The sequence below is a fragment of the Oryx dammah genome, unplaced genomic scaffold (assembly GCF_014754425.2).
Source record: "Oryx dammah isolate SB20612 unplaced genomic scaffold, SCBI_Odam_1.1 HiC_scaffold_18, whole genome shotgun sequence".
Lineage (NCBI taxonomy): Eukaryota > Metazoa > Chordata > Mammalia > Artiodactyla > Bovidae > Oryx > Oryx dammah.
In genome coordinates, this window is record NW_024070202.1 from 105708375 (window position 1) to 105732554 (window position 24180).

Below are 24180 nucleotides of genomic sequence, written 5' to 3' on the forward strand. Positions count from 1 at the left end.
TTGGATCCCTGGGTCGAGAAGATCCCCTGGAGGAAGAAATGGCAACCCACTCCAGTATTCTTGCCTGAAAAATCCCAGGGACAGAGGAACCTGATGGGCTACAGTCCGTGGGGTCACAAAGAGTCAGACACGACTGAGGGAATGAGCAGGCATGCACGTACTAGCAAAAGTGAATTACATAAAATTATCTGCAAAAACATAAATTATTATTACAGACATAATACTGAATAAAAATATGACACAAAGTATAAACAGAATAAATCCCTTAGATAAATTTCAAAGACATAAAACACTGATTAATATATAATTTACAGATTCTTACATAAGTCTAAAACTGATAATGGAAGGAAAGTGAGTAAAAACTTGAACTTTAGGATTATGTTTTCCTAGACCTAGTAGAGAAAGAATGATAAAATCTGGAAAAACAACACGGACTTAAAAATTCTCAGAGAAAATCTGTCTCCTAAGCTAACAGTTTCAGACTAGATGACTCATTTTATTATTTCTCTAGATGCTTTATATATCCATTACAAATATTTCTTTTGTATAGTTCAAAATTTGGCTTGTTAGTATAAGGTAGCCGCTGTATTCATTTGTAAGTGCAGTAGAAGCTAAGATTGATGTACAGCAAGTTGTGTATTTCATTGTCTGAGAGGGAAGGGGGGAGAGGCAAACTGACAAGATAAAAAGCAAGTAAGTTATTGATGTGCAACTGGTTTTCATTTTAAAGAAATGATGAGAGAGCAGAATCAGGGAGAAGACAATTGAAGCAGTCTGGAATCCACACTAGTTGCTTTGCCAGCTTTCCCTGCCCTCCCAGTCTATGAAAAGCTAGCATCTCATGTACATGGGGACTGGGGTGACCACAGGGAGCAACCACGTCATAAGGACGTGCTGCAGGGGATAAGGCGCTTGAGAGGAAAAGCCCCGGCTCTGCTTTCTCCCTGAGCCAGCCATGTGCCTTGGCCTCCTGTGCTGTGTGGCTCTTTTATTCTGGGGAGCAGGTGAGGTGAATTAATTGGATTCTAGATTCAGGACTTTCTCCTGAGGCTGCAAAATCAGGCTCCTTCAAGGGCCTTTTCTTCACTTTCTCTCTCTTTTCTCACAGGCTCCATGGACACTGAGGTCATCCAGAGTCCCAGCCATCTGGTCATAGGAAAAGACCAGAGAGCAAAAATGGACTGTGTCCCCAAAAAGGACACTCTTATGTTTACTGGTATCGCAGGAAGCTGGAAGAAGCATTCGAGTTCTTGGTTTACTTACAGGATGAAAAAATTATGGATGATACAGACATGTTCAAACAGAGATTTTCAGCTGAGTGCCCCCAAAACTCACCCTGCAGCCTGGAAATCAAGTCCACCAAGGCAGCGGACTCAGCTCTGTATTTCTGTGCCAGCAGCCAGTCCACAGTGCTGCACGTCAGCTCTTCTTAGAGCACAAACTCACCGTGGACCCAGCTCAGGAAATCAGTGGTGTCGTAGGAGGGTAGGAACTAACGGAAACCCACCTTGAAAGAGCATTAGCCAGAAGGAAAAAGTCTGTAAATGGCAACACAGAATGAGCAAAAGGGGAGGTGGAAAACAGCTGGTGGGAATACAAATCCAAGAATGGGGCAGGAAGCTGTACAGTGGTCTCTGATTCCCCAGTTTTCAGGGTATCTGGCAAAGGAGACACAGGATGTGACCTTGATTGGTTCCTAACTATCTTTAATAAAATATGCAGTTCTGAGCTTTTCATCTGGCAAAGCTGTGCCTTCAGGAGTAAGGATAATCAGTAGGTCATCTGTCTTCCCTGGTCTCCCTGATCACCTGGATCAGGACATTCATTGATCCAAACAGAAATGAGTGTCTAGAAATAAACCCACATAAGTATGATCAATTAAGCTGGTTTTAGAAAAGGCAGAGGAACCAGAGATCAAATTGCCAACACTGCTGGATCATGGAAAAAGCAAGAGAGTTCCAGAAAAACATCTATTTCTGCTTTATTGACTATGCCAAAGCCTTTGACTGTGTGGATCACAATAAACTGTGGAAAATTCTGAAAGAGATGGGAATACCAGACCACCTGACGTGCTTCTTGAGAAATCTATATGCAGGTCAGGAAGCAACAGTTAGAACTGGACATGGAACAACGGACTGGTTCCAAATAGGAAAAGGAGTACATCAAGGCTGTATATTGTCATCCTGCTTATTTAACTTATATGCAGAGTACATCACGAGAAATGCTGGGCTGGAAGAAGCACAAGCTGGAATCAAGATTGCCAGAAGAAATATCAATAACCTCCTATATACAGATGACACCACCCTTATGGCAGAAAGTGAAGAAGAACTAAAAAGCCTCTTGATGAAAGTGAAAGAGGAGAGTGAAAAAGTTGGCTTAAAGCTCAGCATTCAAAAACGAAGATCACGGCATCTGGTCCCATCACTTCATGGCAAATAGATGGGGAAACAGTGGAAACAGTGTCAGACTTTATTTTTTGGGGATCCAAAATCATTGCAGATGGTGATTGCAGCCATGAAATTAAAAGATGCTTACTCCTTGGAAGGAAAGTTATGACCAGCCTAGACAGCATATTCAAAAGCAGAGACATTACTTTGCCAACAAAGCTCCATCTAGTCAAGGTTATGGTTTTTCCTGTGGTCATGTATGGATGTGAGAGTTGGACTGTGAAGAAAGCTGAGCAACGAAGAATTGATGCTTTTGAACTGTGGTGTTGGAGAAGACTCTTGAGAGTCCCTTGGACTGCAAAGAGGTCCAACCAGTCCATTCTAAAGGAGATCAATCCTGGGTGTTCATTGGAAGGACTGATGGTAAAGCTGAAACTCCAGTACTTTGGCCACCTTATGCAAAGAGTTGACTCATTGGAAAAGACCCTGATGCTGGGAGGGGTTGGGGGCAGGAGTAGAAGGGGATGACAGAGGATGAGATGGCTGGATGGCATCACTGACTCAATGGACATGAGTTTGAGTAAACTCCGGGAGTTGGTGTTGGACAGGGAGGCCTGGCGTGCTGCGATTCATGGGATCGCAAAGAGTCAGACATGACTGAGCGACTGAACTGAACTGAACTGAAACTATGATAAGGAATGCAGGAATAAACAGATTGGAAATAGACATGCTCTTCAATAAGCAGTGCTGGTTAAACTAGACAACAATGTAAAAAAATGAAATTGGAGCATTTCCTCATGCCAAACACAAATTCAAACACAAAATTGAGTAAAGATAGACATGTAATGCCAGAAACCATAAAACTCCTAGAACAAAACACAGAACACCCTCTGCCATCAGTTGTAGCAATATATTCTTTGATCTGTCTCCTCAGGAAAAGGAAACAAAAGCAAGAATGATCAAGTGGAAACTTATTAAGCATAAAACTTTCTCACAGTCAAAACCAAAAAACAAAATGTTGAAAAAACAAAGACAGCCTGCTGAATGGGAGAAAATATTTGCAAATGATATAACCAGTAAAGCACTAATATCCAAAATTTTCATATTAAGTTCAGTCTACTCAATATGAAAAACAAAAACAACACAAAAAAATCGGCAGAAGATCTCTCGTCTTCTTGCTTGGCTGGCGGCCTTGAAGACAACCCTCTTCTCTCCGACAAACCTGGGCATCTCTTATTTTGGCTTTCCTGTGGGTCAGTCAAGAAGAACCTGGCCCAGTAACAGTTGGGAGAATGATTTGCAAATATCCTGGCATGCCAATAACTCCTCTAATAGCAGGAACTAATTTTACACTTTTTAACCCTCCATAGCACCTACCACATGTCTACTACCTGTAGTTCTCTGGGTCAAACATAATTGACAAGTAAGTAAATGAAGTCTGCCACTGTTTCTGGTCATGATTATGCTGAATATCTAGCCAATAGAACTAGAAAAAAAGGGTGAGAATGAGGAAAGGAGCGAAGAAATGACTAAAGACGGAAAATTGAGACGAAGAACCAAAGGAATTTAAAGAAGCATTGCATATTAATAACAACAAATTTAATAAATTTACTGAATTTAACATAAACTTTAAAAGTCAATTTATTTCCATATATAAGCAAGAAACAGTCAAAAACATATTTTTTAAAGAGACGGACCATTTACAAATTATAACACATATAAAATCTGTTAAAAATCTATTAGGTAAATGATTATTTAACTCAGAAAATTATTACATTTTAGGGAAAACATTTTAAAAACCTAAAACAAGTGAAGCTATATACCATGATCATGAATAAGTTAAACCAATAGAAAGAGTATTCCTATTTTTGTACTATCATCTATGTATTCAATGCAGCACTAATCAAAATCACAAAAGATATTCTCATGCAACTTGATGAAAGTCACTGAAATTTAGGAAAAGAGAGAGAATAGTGAAGATAATGTTGCGATTATCAAGATAGGTAGAGAAAGAAAGATAAGAATCGAGAAAAATAACACGGAGACTTGAAAATTCTCAGTGAAAGTCAGTTTCCTAAACTGATTGTTCCAGGCGAGATCATTCATTTTGCTATTTCTCTAGATGTATTGCATGTCCGTGGACGGAGGAGCCTGGTAGGCTGCAGTCCATGGGGTGGCTAAGAGTCAGACATGACTGAGCGACTTCACTTTCACTTTTCACTTTCATGCATTGGAGAAGGAAATGGCAACCCACTCCAGTGTTCTTGCCTGGAGAATCCCAGGAACGGGGGAGCCTGGTGGGCTGCTGTCTCTGGGGTCGCACAGAGTTGGACACGACTGAAGCAACTTAGCAGCAGCACAAATATTTGTAGAGCTCAAATTTTGTGTTTTTAACATAAGTTCAGTTCAGTTCAGTCACTCAGTCATGTCTGACTCCTTGCGACCCCATGAATCGCAGCACGCCAGGCCTCCCTGTCTATCACCAACTCCCGGAGTTCACTCAGACTCACGTCCATCAAGTCAGTGATGCCATCCAGCCATCTCATCTTCTTTCGTCCCCTTTTACTCCTGCCCCCAATCCCTCCCAGCATCAAAGTCTTTTCCAATGAGTCAACGTTTCGCATGAGGTGGCCAAAGTAAGTAGCTGCTATGTAATTTTGTAAATGCAATAGAAGCTATGATTGACATATAGCAAAGTGTATCGTTCATTGCCTAAGAGGGAAGGGAGGAGGGGAAAAGGCAAATTGACAAGTTAAAAAAGCAAATAAATTACTGATGTGAAATGACTTCTATGCTTTAAAGACTGATGAGAGACAAGAATCAGGAAAAAAGAAAAATAAAGCAGTTTCAAATTCATACTAGTTGTTTCACGAGCTTTCTGTGCCCTCCCAGCCTATGAAATGTTAGCGACTCATGTACACAGGTGCTATAATGACCATGTGAACCCACCACATCACAAGGAGTTGCTGAAGGGGGAGGAGGCACCTTAGGGGAAAAGTCACCGCCCTGCTTTCTCCCTGATCCAGACATGTGCTTCAGCCTCCTGAGCTGTGCAGCTTTCTTTTTCTTCTTACCTGGGGAGCAGGTAAGTCCCAGTTGTGAAGTTGTTGGATTCCAATCTCAGGACTTTCTCCTGTGGCTGCAAAACCAGCCTTTCTCCTGGGCTTTCATTGCATTTACTGTCTCATCCCTTACAGGCTCCATGGACACTGAGGTCATCCAGAGTCCAGGTCATCTGGTCAAAGGAAAAGACCAGAAAGCAAAGATGGATTGTGTCCCCATAAAAGGACATGTTCATGTACACTGGTATCGCAAGAAGCCGGAAGGAGCATTTGAGTTTTTGGTTTACTTAGAGATTCAAGACACTGTGGAAGACACAGAAGAATTTCAACAGCAATTTTTGGCTCAGTGGCCCCAAAACTCACCCTGCAGCCTGGAAATTAAGTCCACCAAGGCAGCGGACTCAGCTCTGTATTTCTGTGCCAGCAGCTAGTCCACAGTGCTGCACGTCAGCTCTTAGAACACAAACTCACCGTGGACCCAGCTCAGGAAATCAGTGGTGTCGTAGGAGGGTAGGAATTGACAGAAACCCACCTTGAAAGAGCATACATCAGAAAGAAAAGTCTGTAAATGGCAACACAGGATGAGCAGAAGGGGAGGTGGAAAACAGCTGGTGGGAACACAAACCCAAGGACGGGGCAGAAAGCTGTAAGGGGTCTCAGATTCCCCAGTTTTCAGGGTATCTGGCAAAGGAGAGACACAGAATGTGACCTTGATGGGTTCCTAACCATCTTTATTAAGAAGTGTAATTTTGAGCTTTTCACCTGGCAAAACTGTGCCTTTAGAAATAATCAGCAGGGGCACCCTGGTCATCTTGCTCAGCATATTAACTGATCCAGACCCAGGGACTCCTCAGGGGTTCACGGCTGCTCCTCTCAGCTGTCCCTGCCAGAGGAGCTGAGCGAGAAATGCAGCAACTCCCTGGGTCTTGAATGCTACAATCACAGAAGCTTTCAAAGCAACAACTCGGCAATAAAATGCACCCAATTGGAGTATATGTTTCAACACTTTTGGACGAGATTTTGCTGTATAGATAGCTGGCATGACAATCAAGCCACAGAATACGTCTCCCTCCCCTAAAGTCCCTCCTTGCTATTTTACTGAGGTCTTTGAAAGTTCTTTAAGCTTGGCTTCCTATTTTTTAATCATAAGATCATAGCATCCAATCTCATCACTTCATGGCAAATAGATCAGGAGAAACTGTAAATAATGAAAGATTTTATTTTCTTGGGCTCCCAAATCACTGCAGATAGTGACTGCAGGGATGAAATTAAAAGATGCTTGCTCCTTGGAAGCAAAGCTATGAGAAACCTAGACAGCATATTAAAAAGCAGAGACATTACTTTCCTGATAAAGGTCTGTCTAGTCAAAACTACGGTTTTTCCAGTAGTCATGTGTGGATGTGAGAGTTGGACCATAAATGAAGCTGAGCACTGAAGAATTGATGCTTCTGAACTGTGGTGTTGGAGAAGACTCTTGTGATGGTGGAGAGCCCCTTGGACTTCAAGGAGATGAAACCAGTCAATCTTAAAGGAAATCAGTTCTGAATATTCATTGGAAGGACTGATGCTGAAGCTAAAGCTCCAATACTTTGACCACCTGATATGAAGCCCTGACTCATTGGAAAAGACCCTGATGCTGGGAAAGATTGAAGGCAGGAGAAGTGGGCGACAGAGTATGAGATGGTTGGATGGAATCACCAACTCGATGGTAAGCTTTGGGAGTTGGTGACGGACAGAGATGCCTGGTGTGCTTCAATCCATGGGATCACAAAGTGTTGGACACGACTGAGTGACTCAACTGAACTAAACTGAAAAATCATAAAAATGCAAACTAAAACTAGAGTGATATACTATTTTATCCTAATAGACTGCTGCTGCTGCTGCCGTTGCTGCTAAGTCGCTTCAGTCGTGTCCGACTCTGTGCAACCCTACAGACAGCAGCCAACCAGGCTCCCCCATCCCTGGGCTTCTCCAGGCAAGAACACTGGAGTGGGTTGCCATTTCCTTCTCCAATGCATGAAAGTGAAAAGTGAAACTCAAGTCGCTCAGTCGTGTCCGACTCTTTGCGACCCCATGGACTGCAGCCTACCAGGCTCCTCCGCCCATGGGATTTTCCAGGCAAGAGTACTGGAGTGGGGTGCCATTGCCCTCTCCGCCTAATAGACTAGCAAAGGGTAAAGAACATTAAGTGCCAGGACTTCCATGGAGGTCTAGTGGTTAAGATGCTGGGCTTCCCTGCAGAGGGCGCTGGTTCTATTCCTGTTCAGGGTACTAGTAAACCACATGCCACCTGGCACAGCCAAAAATTATACAACTTAGAAAGAATAGTACCAATTGAATTTTAGATGTGCAACCCTAGAAAACACATAACAGTTGCTGGGATTATTTATTTGGCTTAATTTGGAAAGCATTTTGTCTTAGTATGTAAAGTTCATGTGGTGACCCTAAGGCTCAATTTCTATATACACAGGCATAGGGAAATATTATACCTTGGTATGTAAAGAAAGGTATAAGAATGCAGTCCTGTTTGTACTAGCACAAAAATCTAGAGGAAAAAACTAGTGTACATTAACTCAAGAATGGATAATAAATTCTGACAAACTATTAATAATAAATGGAACCTTATATATTAGGGATAGCTTAGCAGGTAAAGAATCCGCCTGCTTTGCAGGAGACACAGGAGATGCAGGCTGGAATCCTGGGATGGGAAGATCCCCTGGAGGAGGACATGGCAACCCACTCCAGGATTCTTGCCTGAAAAATCCCAGGGACAGAGGAACCTGGTGGGCTACAGTCCATGGGGTGACAAAGAGTCAGACACGACTGAGGGAATGAGCAGGCATGTACATGTTAGCAAAAGTGAATTATATAAAGTTATCTGCAAAAACAATAATAATAAAGTATTATCATTTAAACTATTATATAAAATAATAATAAATTATTATCACAGACATAATGCTGAATAAAAAAATGACACAGAAAAAAGTGTAAACAGAATAAACCCCTTAGGTAAATTTCAAAGACATAAAATACTGATTAGTATGTAACTTACAGATTCTTACACAAGTCTAAAACTGAAAATGGAACGAAAGTGAGTAAACACTGGAACTTTGGGATTATGTTTTCCAAGACTTGGTAGAGAAAGAATGATAAAATCTAGAAAAATAACACAGGGACTTAAAAATTCTCAGAGAAAATCTGTCTCCTAAGCTAACAGTTTCAGGCTGCTGCTGCTAAGTTGCTTCAGTCGTGTCCAACTCTGTGCAATCCCATAGACGGCAGTCCACCAGGCTCCCCCATCCCTGGGATTCTCCAGGCAAGAACACTGGAGTGGGTTGCCATTTCCTTCTCCAATGCATGAAAGTGAAAAGTGAAAGAGAAGTCGCTCAGTCATGTCCAACTCTTAGCGACCCCATGGACTGCAGCCCACCAGGCTCCTCCAACCATGGGATTCTCCAGGCTGCTAGATGACTCATTTTATTATTTCTCTAGATGCTTTATATATCCATCACAAATACTTCTTTTGTATTGTTCAAAATTTGACTTGTTAGTATAAAATAGCTACTCTATTAATTTGCAAGTGCGGTGGAAGCTATGACTGACATACAGCAAGTTGTGTATTTCATTACCTGAGAGGGAAGGGAGGAGGGGAGGAGACAAATAGACAAGATAAAAAGCAAGTAAGTTATTGATGTGTAACTGATTTTCATTTGTTAAAGAAATGATGAAAGAGCCGAATCAGGAAAAGAGACTATTGAAAGTCTGGAATCCAAGCTAGTGGTTTCACCAGCTTTCCCTGCCCTCAAGTACATGGGGACTGTGATGACTGCAGGAAGAGACCACGTCACAAGGAGGTGCTGAAGGCAGATGAGGAGCCTTAGAGGAAGAGCTACTGCTCTGCTTTCTCCCTGAGCCAGCCATGTGCCTTGGTCTCCTGTGCTGTGTGGCTCTTTTTATCTGGGGAGCAGGTGAGGTGAATTTCTTGGATTCTAGATTCAGGACTTTCTCCTGTGGCTGCAAAATCAGGCCCCTTCAGAAGGGCTTTTTGTGAACTTTCTGTCTCTTTCTTTACAGGCTCCATGGACACTGAGGTCACTCAGAGTCCAAGTCATCTGGTCAAAGGAAAAGGCCAGAAAGCAAAGATGGATTGTGTCCCCATAAAAGGACATATTAATGTTTATTGGTACCGCAGGAAGCTGGAAGAAGCATTCGAGTTCTTGGTTTACTTACAGAAGCAAGACATTGTGGAAGACACAGAAGTGTTCAAAGAGCAATTTTCAGCTCAGTGCCCCCAAAACTCGCCCTGCAGCCTGGAAATCAAGTCCACCAAGGCATCAGACTCAGCTCTGTATTTCTGTGCCAGCAGCCAGTCCACAGTGCTGCACGTCAGCTCTTCTTAGAACACAAACTCACCGTGGACCCAGCTCAGGAAATCAGTGGTGTCATAGGAGGGTAGAAATTGACAGAAACTCACCTTGAAAGAGCATACATCAGAAAGAAAAATCTGTAAATGGCAACACAGGATGAGCAGAAGGGGAGGTGGAAAACAGCTGGTGGGAACACAAACCCAAGGACGGGGCAGGAAGCTGTAAGGGGTCTCAGATTCCCCAGTTGGCAGGGTATCTGGCAAAGGAGAGACACAGGATGTGACCTTGATGGGTTCCTAACAATCTTTATTAAGAAGTGTAATTTTGAGCTTTCCACCTGGCAAAACTGTGCCTTCAGAAATAAGGATAATCAGCAGGGGCACCCTGGTTACCTCGCTCAGCATATTAACCGATCCAGACCCAGGGACTCCCTAGGGGTTCATGGCTGCTCCTCTCAGCTGTCCCTGCCAGAGGAGCTGAGCAAGAAACGCAGCAACTCCCTAGGTCCTGAGTACTCCAATCACAGAAGCTTTGAAAGCAACAACTCGGAAATAAAATGCACCCAATTGGAGTATATGTTTGAACACTTTTTGACGAGATTTTGCACCTGTATAGATAGCTGGCCAGAGAAGGCAATGGCACCCCACTCCAGTATTCTTGCCTGGAAAATCCCATGGACAGAGGAGCCTGGAAGGCTGCAGTCCATGTGGTCACCAAAGAGTCAGACACGACTGAGTGACTTCACTTTCACTTTTCACTTTCATGCATTGGAGAAGGAAATTGCAACCCACTCCAGTGTTCTTGCCTGGAGAATCCCAGGGATGAGGAAGCCTGGTGAGCTGTCATCTATGGGCTCGCACAGAGTCAGACACGACTGAAGCGACTTATCAGCATAGATAGCTGGCATGACAATCAAGCCACAGAATACTTCTCCCTCCCCTAAAGTCCCTCCTTGCTATTTTACTGAGGTCTTTTTAAGTTATTTAAGCTTGGCTTTTTATTTTTTAATCATAAGATCATAGCATCCAATCCCATCACTTCATGGCAAATAGATGAGGAAAAGTTGGAAACAGTGAAAGGCTTTATTTTCTTGGGCTCCCAAATCACTGCAGATGGTGACTGTAGGCATGAAATTAAAAGATGCTTGTTCCTTGGAAGAAAAGCTATAACAAACCTAAACAGTGTATTAGAAAGCAGGGACATCATTTTGCTGACAAAGGTCCATATTGTCCAACTATGGTTTTTCAGTATTCATGTACAGATGTGAGTTGAACCACAAAGAAGTCTGAGAGCCAAAGAACTGATGCTTTTGAAATGTGGTGCTAGAAAAAACTCTTGAGAGTCCTTTGGACAGCAAGGAAATCAAACCAATCAATCGTAAATGAAATCAACTCTGAATATTCATTGGAAGGACTAATACTGAAGCTGAAGCTCCAGTAGTTTGGTCATTTGACGTGAAAAGCCAACCCATTGGAAAAGACCCTAATGCTGAGAAAGATTGAAGGCAGCAGGAGAAGGGGCTGACAGAGGATGAGATGGTTGGATGGCATCACCAACTCAGTGGGCACGAGTTTGAGTAAACTCCAGGAGTTGGTGATGGACAGGGAGGCCTGGCGTGCTACAGTCCATGGGGTCACAAAGAGGAGACACAACTGAGCGACTGAACAATAAAATCCCCTGCATATATTTTGTTAAAGTTTCCCAAAGATTTCCCTGATGTAAGAATTATTTTATGAAAGTACATTTAGATACTCATAAGACATTTATTTATTAAAATATTTTCTGCCAAGATTTCTCATTAGTGCTATTCAATGTAGTATTTACCTTTCTCAACTGATATCTCAATCTAAGGGTCAATCAACAGATGAAGGGATCCATCATATATATAATATATATGTATGTACTTTACATATATATATATACATATAATAGAATACTACTTAGACCTTAAAAGAAATAAAATACTGCCATTTACTGGTTGCTAATGTCTAAGGAGAAGGGGGACATGGGGAGTTGTTAAATTGAAATTTCATGAGGACGAGAAGGTTGGATGGCATCACCGACTCAATGGACATGAGTTTGGGTAAACTCTGGGAGCTGGTGATGGACAGGGAGGCCTGGTGTGCTGCAGTCCATGGATTCGCAAAGAGTTGGACACAACTGAGCAACTGAACTGAACTGATGCTAATTCATTAAACTGTGTACATTAAATATGTGCAGTTTTGGTACATCAATTATAGCTCAATGAAGCTGTTAAAAATAATTAGAAAGTAAGTAAATCTAGGGCTTCCCTGATAGCTCAGTTGGTAAATAATCCCCTTCAATGCAGGAGACCCCAGTTCGATTCCTGGGTCGGGAAGATTCACTGGAGAAGGGATAAGCTACCCACTCCAGTATTCTTGGACCACCCTTGTGGCTCAGCTGGTAAAGAATCCGCCTGCAATGTGGGAGACCTGGGTTAGAACTCTGGGTTGGGAAGAAGCTGTTAAAAATAAATAAAAGGTTAAGTTCAGTTCAGTTCAGTCACTCAGTCATGTCCGACTCTGCGACCCCATGAATCACAGCACGCCAGGCCTCCCTGTCCATCACCAACTCCCGAGTTCACTCAGACTCAAGGTCCACTGAGTCAGTGATGCCATCCAGCCATCTCATCCTCTGTTGTCCCCTTTTTCTCCTGCCCCCAATCCCTCCCAGCATCAAAGTCTTTTCCAGTGAGTCAACTCTTCACATGAGGTGGCCAGAGTACTGGAGTTTCAGCTTTAGCATCATTCCTTCCAAAGAAATCCCAGGGTTGATCTCTTTCAGAATGGACTGGTTGGACCTCTTTGCAGTCCAAGGGACTCTCAAGAGTCTTCTCCAACATCACAGTTCAAAATCATCAATTCTTCGGCACTCAGCCTTCTTCACAGTCCAACTCTCGCATCCATACATGACTACTGGAAAAACCATAGCCTTGACTAGACGGACCTTAGTCGGCAAAGTAATGTCTCTGCTTTTGAATATGCTATCTAGGTTGGTCATAACTTTTCTTCCAAGGAGTAAGCGTCTTTTAATTTCATGGCTGCAATCACCATCTGCAGTGATTTTGGAGCCCCCAAAAATAAAGTCTGCCACTGTTTCCCCATCTATTTCCTATGGAGTGATGGGACCGGATGCCATGATCTCTGTCTTCTGAATGTTGAGCTTTAAGCCCACTTTTTCACTCTTTCACTAAAAGGTAAATAAATGTAATTCAAGCCAAAAGGGCTGCTTTGAACAGTGCATGTATGCTTGCTCAGACGTGTACAACTCTTTGCAGCTCTTTGCAAAACCATGGACTGTAGTCCACCAGGCTTTTCTGTCCGTGGGATTTTCCAGGCAAGAATACTGGAGTAGGTTGCCATTTCCTTCTCTTGCTTAGAATTGCAACTTACATATTAAAGGGAATTAGTGGAAAGGATTGTTAGATGAGCTCAGAGGGGATAAGAGAAGAGGTAATCAAGTGCAGTTTAATAAGAACAGAAACCTTCCTCCCCTGTTGCTAAGCAACAGAAGCTCATAATTCTTCTTTCCAAAAGACGGGCATAAAATGCCTCAGCAACTGTTACTTTCTGTATCTAAGGCTCTGATAAAGTTTCATATTCATGGAAAAAAAAATATTTATTGGGATCTGGTGTCCCTTCTATCAGTGGGACTTGGGCAGGGTATTAGTTGAACCCAGTTGCTACTTTTAATGACCCAGGAGACTTAATAGAGTTACAGAGAAGTTTCCTTAAAGAAAATCATGTTTACAATGACATCCTAAAGATGGGTTGGAGTTTACAAAGTGGGACTGGGGATAGAGAACAGACAAGCATGGATAGAAGATCTGGTGCAAAATTGTTCAGGTAGGAAAAAAACCAGTGTGCTTAATGAATGAAGATGTAGCGACGTGAGAGGAGCAGAGAGAGGAAGGAGGTGAGCGAGAGGTGAGACAGGAGAGAAGCAGGCAGACATCAGCCATCAGACCGTCCGTGAACTTGCAAATCAAAGTATATGCCATGGAACTTAACATACAGTTTGCTATGAGTCACTGAGTTCTTTCATAGCCTTAATTTCCCAGAACAGTTTCACGTTCACAGCAAAGTTGAGCAGAAGGTACAGAGTGTTCTCAGCTGCCTCTTGCCCTGCCATTAAGATTTTAGGAATTTGATTTCTGTAGTAATCATGTTAGTATTTGTTGATGTGGGTGTGCCTGCACATGAGTTTTTTTAAAAATCATCCTGGCTATAGCATGAAACCACAAAGGACAGTGTGCAAAAAGCATAGGCTGAGAATACATACAGTTGTGAATGCAGTGGCCTAGGCAGCTGTTCATGCAATGATGATGATGGTAGTGAAAGGAATACACGAAAATGAGAGATTTAAAACATAATTAGGAAATAAAATCAAAGGACTTCGTAATTGGTTGGACACAGGAGGCAACAGAAGGGGAGAACTGAGAGGGCTACCACAGCCATATAGGATGGATGGTGGCTCAGATGGTAAAGAGTCTGCCTGCAATGCAAGAGACCCGGGTTCGATCCCTGGGTCAGGAAGATCCCCTGGAGAAGGGAATGGCAACCCACTCAATATTCTTGCCTGGAAAATCCCTTGGAAAGAGGAGTCTGGTGGGCTACAGTCCATGGGGTCACAAAGAGTGGGACAGGAATGAGCGGTTGTCACTCACTCACCACAGCCATGGGTTAGGACCAAGTGGGAAGAAGAGTTGCAAAAGCTGACCACTAGGGGGTGATGCGGATCTGTCTGTAAAACTCAGCCCAAAGCGCAGGCACAGACTGACCTCCCGTCTGAGAAGTTGTTGGGTGCTGCATGGAACGCAAGTGAGATCTCTTAATAGTGGCTGTACAACTGTGGGTAATGATTAGTCAAAGCCCACTCACCTGCCTTCAGTCCTTTTAAGAGTTGCATAGCCTCCAAGGGGCAGGTAAGTCTCAACAAGGAGATGTTTGTGCCACTTGTTTTCCAGGACCTGGAATCAGCGGCCTGTAGTTCAACTGTGTCTACTTCCTGTTGAGCTGGTTAGGAATGGATAGAACCAGAGACCCTCCAACTGGAAGTAAGCAAGTGTCTGCTTGGTGACTTTTAACATTAGAGGACCAAGAACTTCACCCTCAGATCATGCTGAGAGACTTCATTTATGAACGTGCAGAGACTTGTAAGCTTAATTACTCCTGTGCAGGATCAGGATTACCATACCTTTTCCCAATCACCTTTCCCTATGATCCCCATGCACCTCACACCTGAGACAGCCCTGTTTCTTTATTCTTGATCACATATGTGCCTGAGTCCCTTGGCTGCAGAGAGGGGGATATGAGATCTGCTCTCCCATCTTCTTGCAGAGTCGGACAGGACTGAGCGACTTTCACTTTCACTTTCAGATGCATTACATATAACAGAAGTATATTTTTTATAAGTTCAACATTTAATTTAAATAGTGGCTGTATGATTTTGTAAATGTGGTAGAAGCAGCTATGATTGACATACGGCAAGTTGTATGTTTCACTGCCTGAGAGGGAAGTGAGGATGGGAGGAGGCAAACTGACAAATTTGAAAAGCAAATAAATTAATGATGTGTGGTTTTATTTAGAAGATAATAAAAGAGAAGATTCAGGAAAAAAATTAAAGCAGTTTAAAATTCAAGCTAGTTGTTTTACCAGCTTTCCCTCCCCTAAGCCTAAGAAATGTTAGAGTCTCAGGTACCCTGGGACTGTGATAACCACAGAAACCGACCACATCACAAGGAGGTGCTGAAGGGGGTGAGGCACCATAGAGAAAAAGCCCCGGCTCTGCTTTCTCCCTGAGCCAGCCATGTGCCTCGGCCTCCTATGCTGTGTGGCCCTTTTTTTCTGGGGAGCAGGTAAGTCCCTGTTGTGAAATTGTTGGATTCCAATCTCAGGACTTTCTCCTGTGGTTGCAAAATCAGGCTTTTTCCTGGGCTTTCACTACACCATCTCTCTCTTTCCTCACAGGCTCCATGGACACTGAGGTCACCCAGAGTCCAAGTCATCTGATCAAAGGAAAAGGCCAGAAAGCAAAGATGGACTGTATTCCCAAAGAGGGACATGCTTACGTTTACTGGTATCGCAAGAAGCTGGAAGAAGCATTCGAGTTCTTGGTTTACTTTCAGAATCAAGACACTATGGAAGATACAGCCGAGTTCAAACAGCGATTTTCAGCTGAGTGCCCCCAAAACTCGCCCTGCAGCCTAGAAATCAAGTCCACCGAGGCAGGGGACTCGGCTCTGTATTTCTGTGCCAGCAGCCAGTCCACAGTGCTGCACGTCAGCTCTTCTTAGAGCACAAACTCACCGTGGACCCAGCTCAGGAAATCAGTAGTGTCGTAGGAGGGTAGGAGCTAACAGAAACCCACCTTCAGAGAACATACACCAGAAGGAAAAATCTGTAAATGGCAACACAGGATGAGCAGAAGGGGAGGTGAAAAACAGCTGGTGGGAAGGCAAACCCAAGGAAGAGGAAGGAAGCTTTAAGGGGTCTCAAGTTCCCCAGGTTGCAGGGTATCTGGCAAAGGAGACACAGGATGTGACCTTGATGGGTTCCTAACAATCTTCATTAAAACATGCAGTTCTGTGCTTTTCATCTCACAAAACAGTGCCTGCAGGAATAAGGATAATCAGCAGGGGCACCCTGATCTCCTGGCTCTGCGCATTCATTGATCCAGAGACGCCTGAGGGTTCATCACTGCTTCTCTCAGCTGTCCCTGCCAGAGAAACTGAGCAAGACACCCAGCAGCTCCCTACCTCCTCAACACTACAGTCACACAAGCTTTCAAAGCACTTTGAGGTATAACATAGTCACAATAAAATATACCCATTTCAAGTATATATTTTAACGTGTTTGATAAATTTTTAGACCCATGTAACCTACATGATAGGGCTTCCCTGGTGGCTGGAACAGTAAAGAATCTGCCTGCTATGGGGGAGACCTGGGTTCGATTCTTGGGTGGGGAACATCCCCTGGAGGAGGAAATGGCAACCCACTCCAGTATTCTTGCCTGGAGAATCCCATGGACAGAGAAGCCTAGTGGGCTATAGTATACGGGGTTGCAAAGAGTTGGACACAACTGAGCTAAACACACACACACACACACACACACACACACACGGGAGACCTACCTGATGGGTTTCCCTGATGACTCAATGGTAAAGAATCCACCTGCCAAAGCAGAAGACAAGGGTTTGATCCCTGGGTGGGGAAGACCCCCCGAGAGGAGGAAGCAGCAACCTACCCTAGTATTCTTACCTGGGAAATCCCATGGACAGAGGAGCCTGGCATGCTACAGTCCATGGGGTCGCCAAAGAGTTGGACACTCTTAGTTGGACACGACATAGAGATTAAACAACAATAACAAGGATGATACTCAAGATACAGAATATGTCCCCCTTTCCAAATGTCCCCACATGCTGCTTTATTGAGGTCTTTAAATTCTCTGTATTTTTTATCCAACACTTCTTACATATATTTTGTTGATTTTTTCCTGTTTTTCCTAAATTTATTTTTCAATGTATTATAAATGTACCTTTTAATACTCAGAAGGAGTTTATTGATTAAAATAGTTTCTGCCAAGACCTCACATTAGCCCACTTCATTTTAGTCTTTACAACTCTCAGCTGATGTCTCAATTTTAGCATGTTATATAAAAACACCTTTTCCAGAAGTGAAGATTCGTGTTCACCAGCAGCCACACCTGAGATGAGGTATCACCTCATGTCTGTAAGAATCATGTTTCCAGGACTAGAACACAATCTAGTAAGTCCTGCTCTTGTCATAACTTGTCAATCAGTCTAAAAGTGTTTTATTTTTTTAATCAAACCCCTTTAACAAATCTGAACTTGCACTGTATATAAAATATTTCTTCCTAATACTTCTCGTCCATGTATTTTATCACAAAGAATATTCTCTTCTAAGGCACAAATTTTTAACCTGGGACCCATGGCCCTCCAAGGGGTACAAGGACAGAATTCAGGAATCCATGAAGCTGAGTGGGAAAATGAGTCTTTATCTTTACTAATGTCTAACTAAAACACAGCTTTTAGTTCATGATAGATGTAGTGAATAAACCAGAGCACTGTTAGTAGAACCTGTGACAAAGTCAGTAATGGAAATCACAGGGTATTTGCATAAATTTTTTGTGTATTATAACACTTGATGTGTATTACAGTTGATATGAAATTTTCAGATGTTTTCATATCCCATTACATAGAGTAAATATCATTACTCTCATCACTCCCTGCTTGGAAATCTTGCCAGTTTTCAGATATATTTCAGAATATATATATATATTTTTCAACATTTACCTATTTATTTGGCTGCATTGTGTCTGCTTTCGGCATGGGGGATTGTTTGTTGGGCTCACAGTTTTCTCTAGTTGTGGTACACAAGCTTGGTTGCCCCATGGCAGGTGAGATCTTAGTTCCCAGACTAGGGATCAAACCCATGTCCCCTGCATTGGAAGGCAGATTCTTAACCACTGGACCACCAAGGAAGTCCCCCAGGATATGTTTTATTAAATGAATTTTGAAGATGTATATATATCATAAATTTCCTTGAAAATATCTTGATAACGTTTGCATTTATTCTGCATTTCAGAATAAGTGGTGTCTTTTGTAATACTGTATATCCTACTTTATGAGTTTAAAACATTATTTTCAGAAGCAGTCCCTAGGATTTAACAAATCACCAAAAGTGTTCCTGTGTGAAGAATGAGGTCCTCAGCTTTACAGATGTGCTTTACAACCTCAAGCCTGGATCCAATGTTTGGAAGTGAGCTCTCAGCCCGCATTCTTTCTCAGAGTTCTACCCCAGAGCTGCACTTTCTCATCATTCACATTCTAAATCATACATCATTTCCTTTCCCTTTGTATCTCTCTCTCACATACACATACACACACACACTCACACATGTACCTTTCTTCCAGAAAGTGGCAGAGACAGTGTCTGAACCACCAGATTCCAACCAAGTTTCATCATAAAGTTGTCTTTTATGCCCAGATATAAAAATAAAACAAAAATTTATCCGCCAAAATAACAACATTTGGTAAATAATCTATGACCACATTATCATTTATCTAAGATTCTGGAATAAATGATTTTATGCAATGAATGTAAACTTATCACATAAATTTCAGCTCAGTGCTGGAAAATGATATGTTTGTGAACTTGCACAATCCCGTGTCAGTAAATATCTGAATTTCCTGGATGTAGTATTAGCTTCTTAAGTCCTCTTAGTGAAATAAAAAGTCCAAAAAATAATAATAGCAAACACAAATATGGTGCTTATTCTGTGTGAAGAACAGTTCTAGATTCTTTATATAATATTTAGAACAAATTTTCAAGCAGATAGATGTTCATTATATCCATTTTACAGGTGAGAAAATCAAGGGGAGGATAAGAGACTTGCCCAGTGACATGGCTGCTAGTTGGCAGGGCCAGAATTCAAACCCAGGTTTTCTCCCAATCCCTTGCTCTAGTCCACCGACATGGGGGTGGGGGTGGGTTTAGGGCCCTTTGCTTTTTGCTAAAATTACCCGACTCACCTCTGCTTCATCTCTACTGTATCAATTTGTTGTTGTTGTTGTTGAGTCTCTCAGTCATGTCTATCTCTTTGTGACCCCACAGACTGCAGCACACCAGGCTTCCCTCTCCATCACCAACTCCCGGAGCTTGCTCAAAATCCATCGAGTCGGTGATGCCATCCAACCATCTCATCCTCTGTCATCCCCTTCTCCTCCTGCCTTCAGTCTTTCCCAGAATCAAGGTCTTTTCTAATGAGTCAGTTCTTTGCATCAATTAGCCAAAGTATCTGAGCTTCAACTTCGGCTGAAGTAACTGTATCAGTTATTTGTAAGAAATACAGAGGACAGAGAGAACTGGCTTTATGTTATAGCAAAACCTCTGAACCTCTTCTTGTGTTTGGAGTTCCCCACTAACAGTGTTAGCGGGAAATTGAGCTGCTGATACAGAGGCAATAGACTCTGAACATGGTAGGTATTTCACTTTCCTAGTTTTCATCACGGTGAATGCACAGGCACAGTCTGTTTGTGACTCTGACCAGGAAATGGGAGATTCAGTTTCCTCACCATTTGGCATTTGTCCGTTTAGAAGGGATATAAAGAGCTCTGTTGGGCGGAAGGGGAAATGCAAGTGTCCTGATCTTTCTCGGTGTCTCCGTGTGCAAACTCAGCTGCGACAGTCAATTGACAGCAGTGACAAATTCTGCGCGTTGAGCCAGGGGGAGCTCTAGGTTCCAGCCTGGGCCCTTGGCCTCCCTCATACTTTGTCTGGGGTTTTACAAAGACCCAGTCCTTGCCATGGGTAGCTGGGCCCTCTACCTGGCCCTTTGTCTCCTGGGGGCAGGTGAGCCCAACACCCAGTCAGCAAAGTCTGGTCCTGGGCGTGCAAAGCCCCACCCACTCCGGCACCCTCATCTCGCAGCAGTGCCTGGCTCCCTTCTAGGTGTCATCACCAGCCTTTGTTTCTTTATCCTACAGGCCCCATGGATGCTGAAATCTACCAGGTAAGATTTCTGCTCGCTGAGGCTGGCCAGGATGTGACCCTGGAGTGTAAACAGAACCTGGGCTACAGTGCCATGTACTGGTACCGGCAGGACCCAGGGCAGGGTCTGAAGCTGATTTATTACTCTACGGTTGAAAAGGATATTCAGAGAGGAGACTTATCTGAAGGTTACAGTGTCTCTCGAGAGAAGAAGGAGCTGTTTCCTCTCACTGTGAAGTCTGCTCACACCAAGCAAACAGCCGTGTACCTCTGCTCCGGGAGCACCACAGTGGAGCACAGCCACCTCTCACCTGTGCACAAACCCACTCCAGCCCCACAGCCCCCGATACAGCCTCCCTCTAAAACCTTGTAAAGCACCCTTTCCCTTCACGCTCTGAATTCCTAATCAAGAACTCATCAGAATAGACCCAGGGAATATACTTTGTTCCTTTGTCTTTTCATCTCTCCTTGTACACTTATCAATAGTTATTCTTGACATTTTCCTATGTTCCTCTATTTTTCCAAATACAAAGGGTACAAACCTGGGTAGAAGACAGATCTTTTCTCTAAGGAGCTGACAGCCTAATAAGGAAATAATTATGATGGATTTGAACATAATAATCTATAAAATCATATAGCATATAATAATACAATATAATATATTATAATACTATAATCAGAAGTCCTTTGGGAGCTCTGAGGAAGACATGCCAGTTCTGTCTGGTTGGATTAGAGAAAGCTAAGAGCGTTTGAGCTTCATGAGATGGATCTGATTGTGAGTAGGACATTCATATTAAAGAGTCATACTTTGAAAAAATTACAGAAGAGAAAGAACTTAATCAACCGATACAAATTTTATCCAGTAGAACAATTTTGAGAGAGTTGATGGGATGGAGTTTCTTAACAAGACGAGTTTCTGGTTTCATGGATGTAAGTAGACGTGTATGATGGGTTTTTGCTCAAAAGAGGGAACTGAAACAAGGGAAATATTCAGCTGTCATTAGCAGACAGGAGATCAATATAGTTTTTCAGTGGTCTTTGTATGACGTTGGTTCCTTACAAAGCTGCAATGTCAGATAAAACGGGACCATGTTATCAGTAGCAATCCCCATTTGAGATAGTAGAGTTTGAATTGTTTATCGGATAATGAGATAAGAATTGGAAGTAGGCAGTTGTATATACAGATGTCAATAGAGCTGGGTTAGAGATACAGGTTCTGCAGAATTCAGCCTATAAAGGATTAAACTATGGCACCGGAAAAGTCCACCCAAAATACAGATTTAGGTAGGGATAAAATACTTGGAAATATATATTGTGGTATTCTAGTTCCTTTAGGAAATAAAAGAAGACAGGAATGAACTGTATGGGGATTGATCAAGGCATGGAATGTTTGAGAAAAAAAAAAAGAGGGAATTAAGATAGAATGAGAGGGGTTTCCCTGGTGGTCCAGTGGTTAATAATCTGCCTGCCAATGCAGGGGACACAGGTTTCATACCTGGTCCGGGAAAATACCACATGCCACAGAGCACCAAATCCCTTGCACCACAACTAGCATTATTTCTGTTAGTAAAAGTAAATATAAAATAGCTTAAAAATAAACATTTTTACAAACGAAAGCTTTAATTGAATGAAATATAAACTAGCTATATTTTCTGAACTAGGATAAAAGCTTTTATTCTGATACCATGAAATGTTCTGCCCAGTAACATGACAGTTATGAGTCTACAAAGTGATCACCTCACTAGAAGCCTGCTGATGGAGACTTTAAAACCTCACCCTTGTGCTTCTTTGGTGCGACCATGGGCCACAGCTTCTCTGCTGTGTAGCTCTTTGTCTCCTGGGAGCAGGTATGTCCTGAGCACAGACAAAAAATCCTGCTCTGGGCTTGCCAACTCCCTCAACCAAGTGTTTTCCTTGTCAGGGTCCCTCTTGGATTTTGTCTATAGTTTCTCTACAGGTTCTATTGATGTCAGAGTTATCCAGACTCCAGGACACTTGGTCAAAGCAAAGGACAGAAAGCAAGGATGGAGTGTATTCCCCACAAAGGACATATATTTTTTTAATCGATATCAATGGATCTAGAGAAAAGAGCTGGAGTTTTTTTATTTCTTTTCAGAATGAACAAGTCCTTGATCAAATCAAGTTGGTCCAAGAAGCAAGTCTCGGCTACATGTCCCCCAAACTCACCTGGAAGCCAGGAAATCCAGGACCTGATAAACTTACTTACTTTTCTTCAACATTATACTGGAGGTCTTAACCAGTGTCATAGGGCCAAATAAAAATGAAAAAGAAATCCTAAACATTGTCAAGGAAGATGTGAAATTGTCACTATTTTCAGATTACATGATTGTCTATAGAGCGTTACTTATGGCTCAGACGATAAAGAATCTGCCTGCTATGCAGGGGACCCGGGTTCAATCCAGGGTTGGGAAGATCCCCTGGAGAAGGGAATGGCAACCCACTTCAGTGTTCTTGCCTGGAGAATTTCTTGGACAAAGGAGCCTGGCAGGCTACAGTTAGTCTGCAGGGTTGCAAAGAGGTGGACGACTGAGCAACCAACACTTTCATACTTTCACCTTCACTGATTGTTTATATAAGAATCGATGAGCCACAGATAGAAAGAATTAGTGAATTTTGAAAGATCACAAGATGCAAAATCAAGTGTCTTTCTTTACACTAGTTGCAAACAAGTGAAAAATAAACTTCAGGAAACAATTCCGTATATGATAGTATCAACAACAGAAATAAATTTAACAAATGATGTTCCATCCATCACAAAGGGAAACTAAAGAAAATTTAAAAATGGAAAGATAACCCTTGTTTACGGATTGAAAATTTCAGTGCATTAAGGTAGCAATTTACTCAACAAATAATGTTGAGGTAAATGGATAATTGTTACTTAAGTTGCTTCAGTCATGTCTAACTCTTTGCAACCTTAGGGACTGTAGCCTTCCAGGCTCCTCTGTCTGTGGGATTTGCTAAGCAAAAATACTGGTTGTCATGCTCTCCTTCAGGGAATCTTCCTGACCCAGGGATCGAACCCGCGTCTCTTGTCCCTTAAATCAGCAGATCTGTACCACCAGTGGCATCTAGGAAGTCTGATAGCAGGTTATATTTACCTCCTAAATCTCTATTCTGGTCAAATCACTGTCTACAGCAGGGGGCAGCAAAACATTAAGCTTAAGAATTGCAAATTAGGGCAATTATATTTTTCCCATTAAGGACAAACCAGAAGTGATCATCTTTATTACAATTACCCTGTTTGTGTTAATTGAACATCAGGATAAGCAATTTACTGGAATGAATCCACTTTTCTGTTGGCATGATTAATGGAGAACTCTCTACCAGAAAGAGAGAGAAGGAAGAGAACACTGGGATACGTCACAGGGAATGGTGCACCAGCTGGGGAATGTGGTTGGGTGCTCCTAAAGAAATCAAGAACTGTGCAAAATAAAAGAGAGAGACAAGCAAATGGGGAATAAATGAGAGAGGCCATGAGCTGGTAATTATTATTATTTTTATGCTAATTTAAAAACTTTCCCCCCAGTCTTTCTATTTAGCTGCATCAAGTCTTCGGATCTTTATTGGCATAAGGGCTCTCTAGCTGTGGTGCATGGGTTTAGTTGCTCCATAGCATGTGGGATCTTAGTTCCCAGACCAGGGATTGAATCCTTGATCTATGCATTTGCAAGGCAGACTCAACCACTGGACCACAGGAAAGTCCCCATGAGTTGGTAATTATTGAAGCCAGGTAATGTGGGGATGAAATTAAAAGATGCTTGCTCCTTGGGAGAAAAGTTATGATAAACCTAGACAGCATATTAAAAAGCAG

The 24180-nt window shown here is 42.5% G+C and overlaps 1 pseudogene and 2 gene segments (V, D, J or C); all 3 read left to right on the plus strand.

Annotated features, from left to right (window-relative positions):
• The first annotated feature begins 955 nt into the window (after positions 1 to 955).
• On the plus strand, positions 956 to 1433 carry LOC120877565 (annotated as a pseudogene).
• Positions 1434 to 15629: 14196 nt separating this feature from the next.
• On the plus strand, positions 15630 to 16132 carry LOC120877567. The segment is given in 2 exon segments: positions 15630 to 15694; positions 15807 to 16132. Coding segments are annotated over 2 exon segments (375 nt in total).
• Positions 16133 to 20116: 3984 nt separating this feature from the next.
• LOC120877568 lies at positions 20117 to 20721 on the plus strand. The segment is given in 2 exon segments: positions 20117 to 20210; positions 20345 to 20721. Coding segments are annotated over 2 exon segments (423 nt in total).
• The last annotated feature ends 3459 nt before the right edge of the window (positions 20722 to 24180 follow it).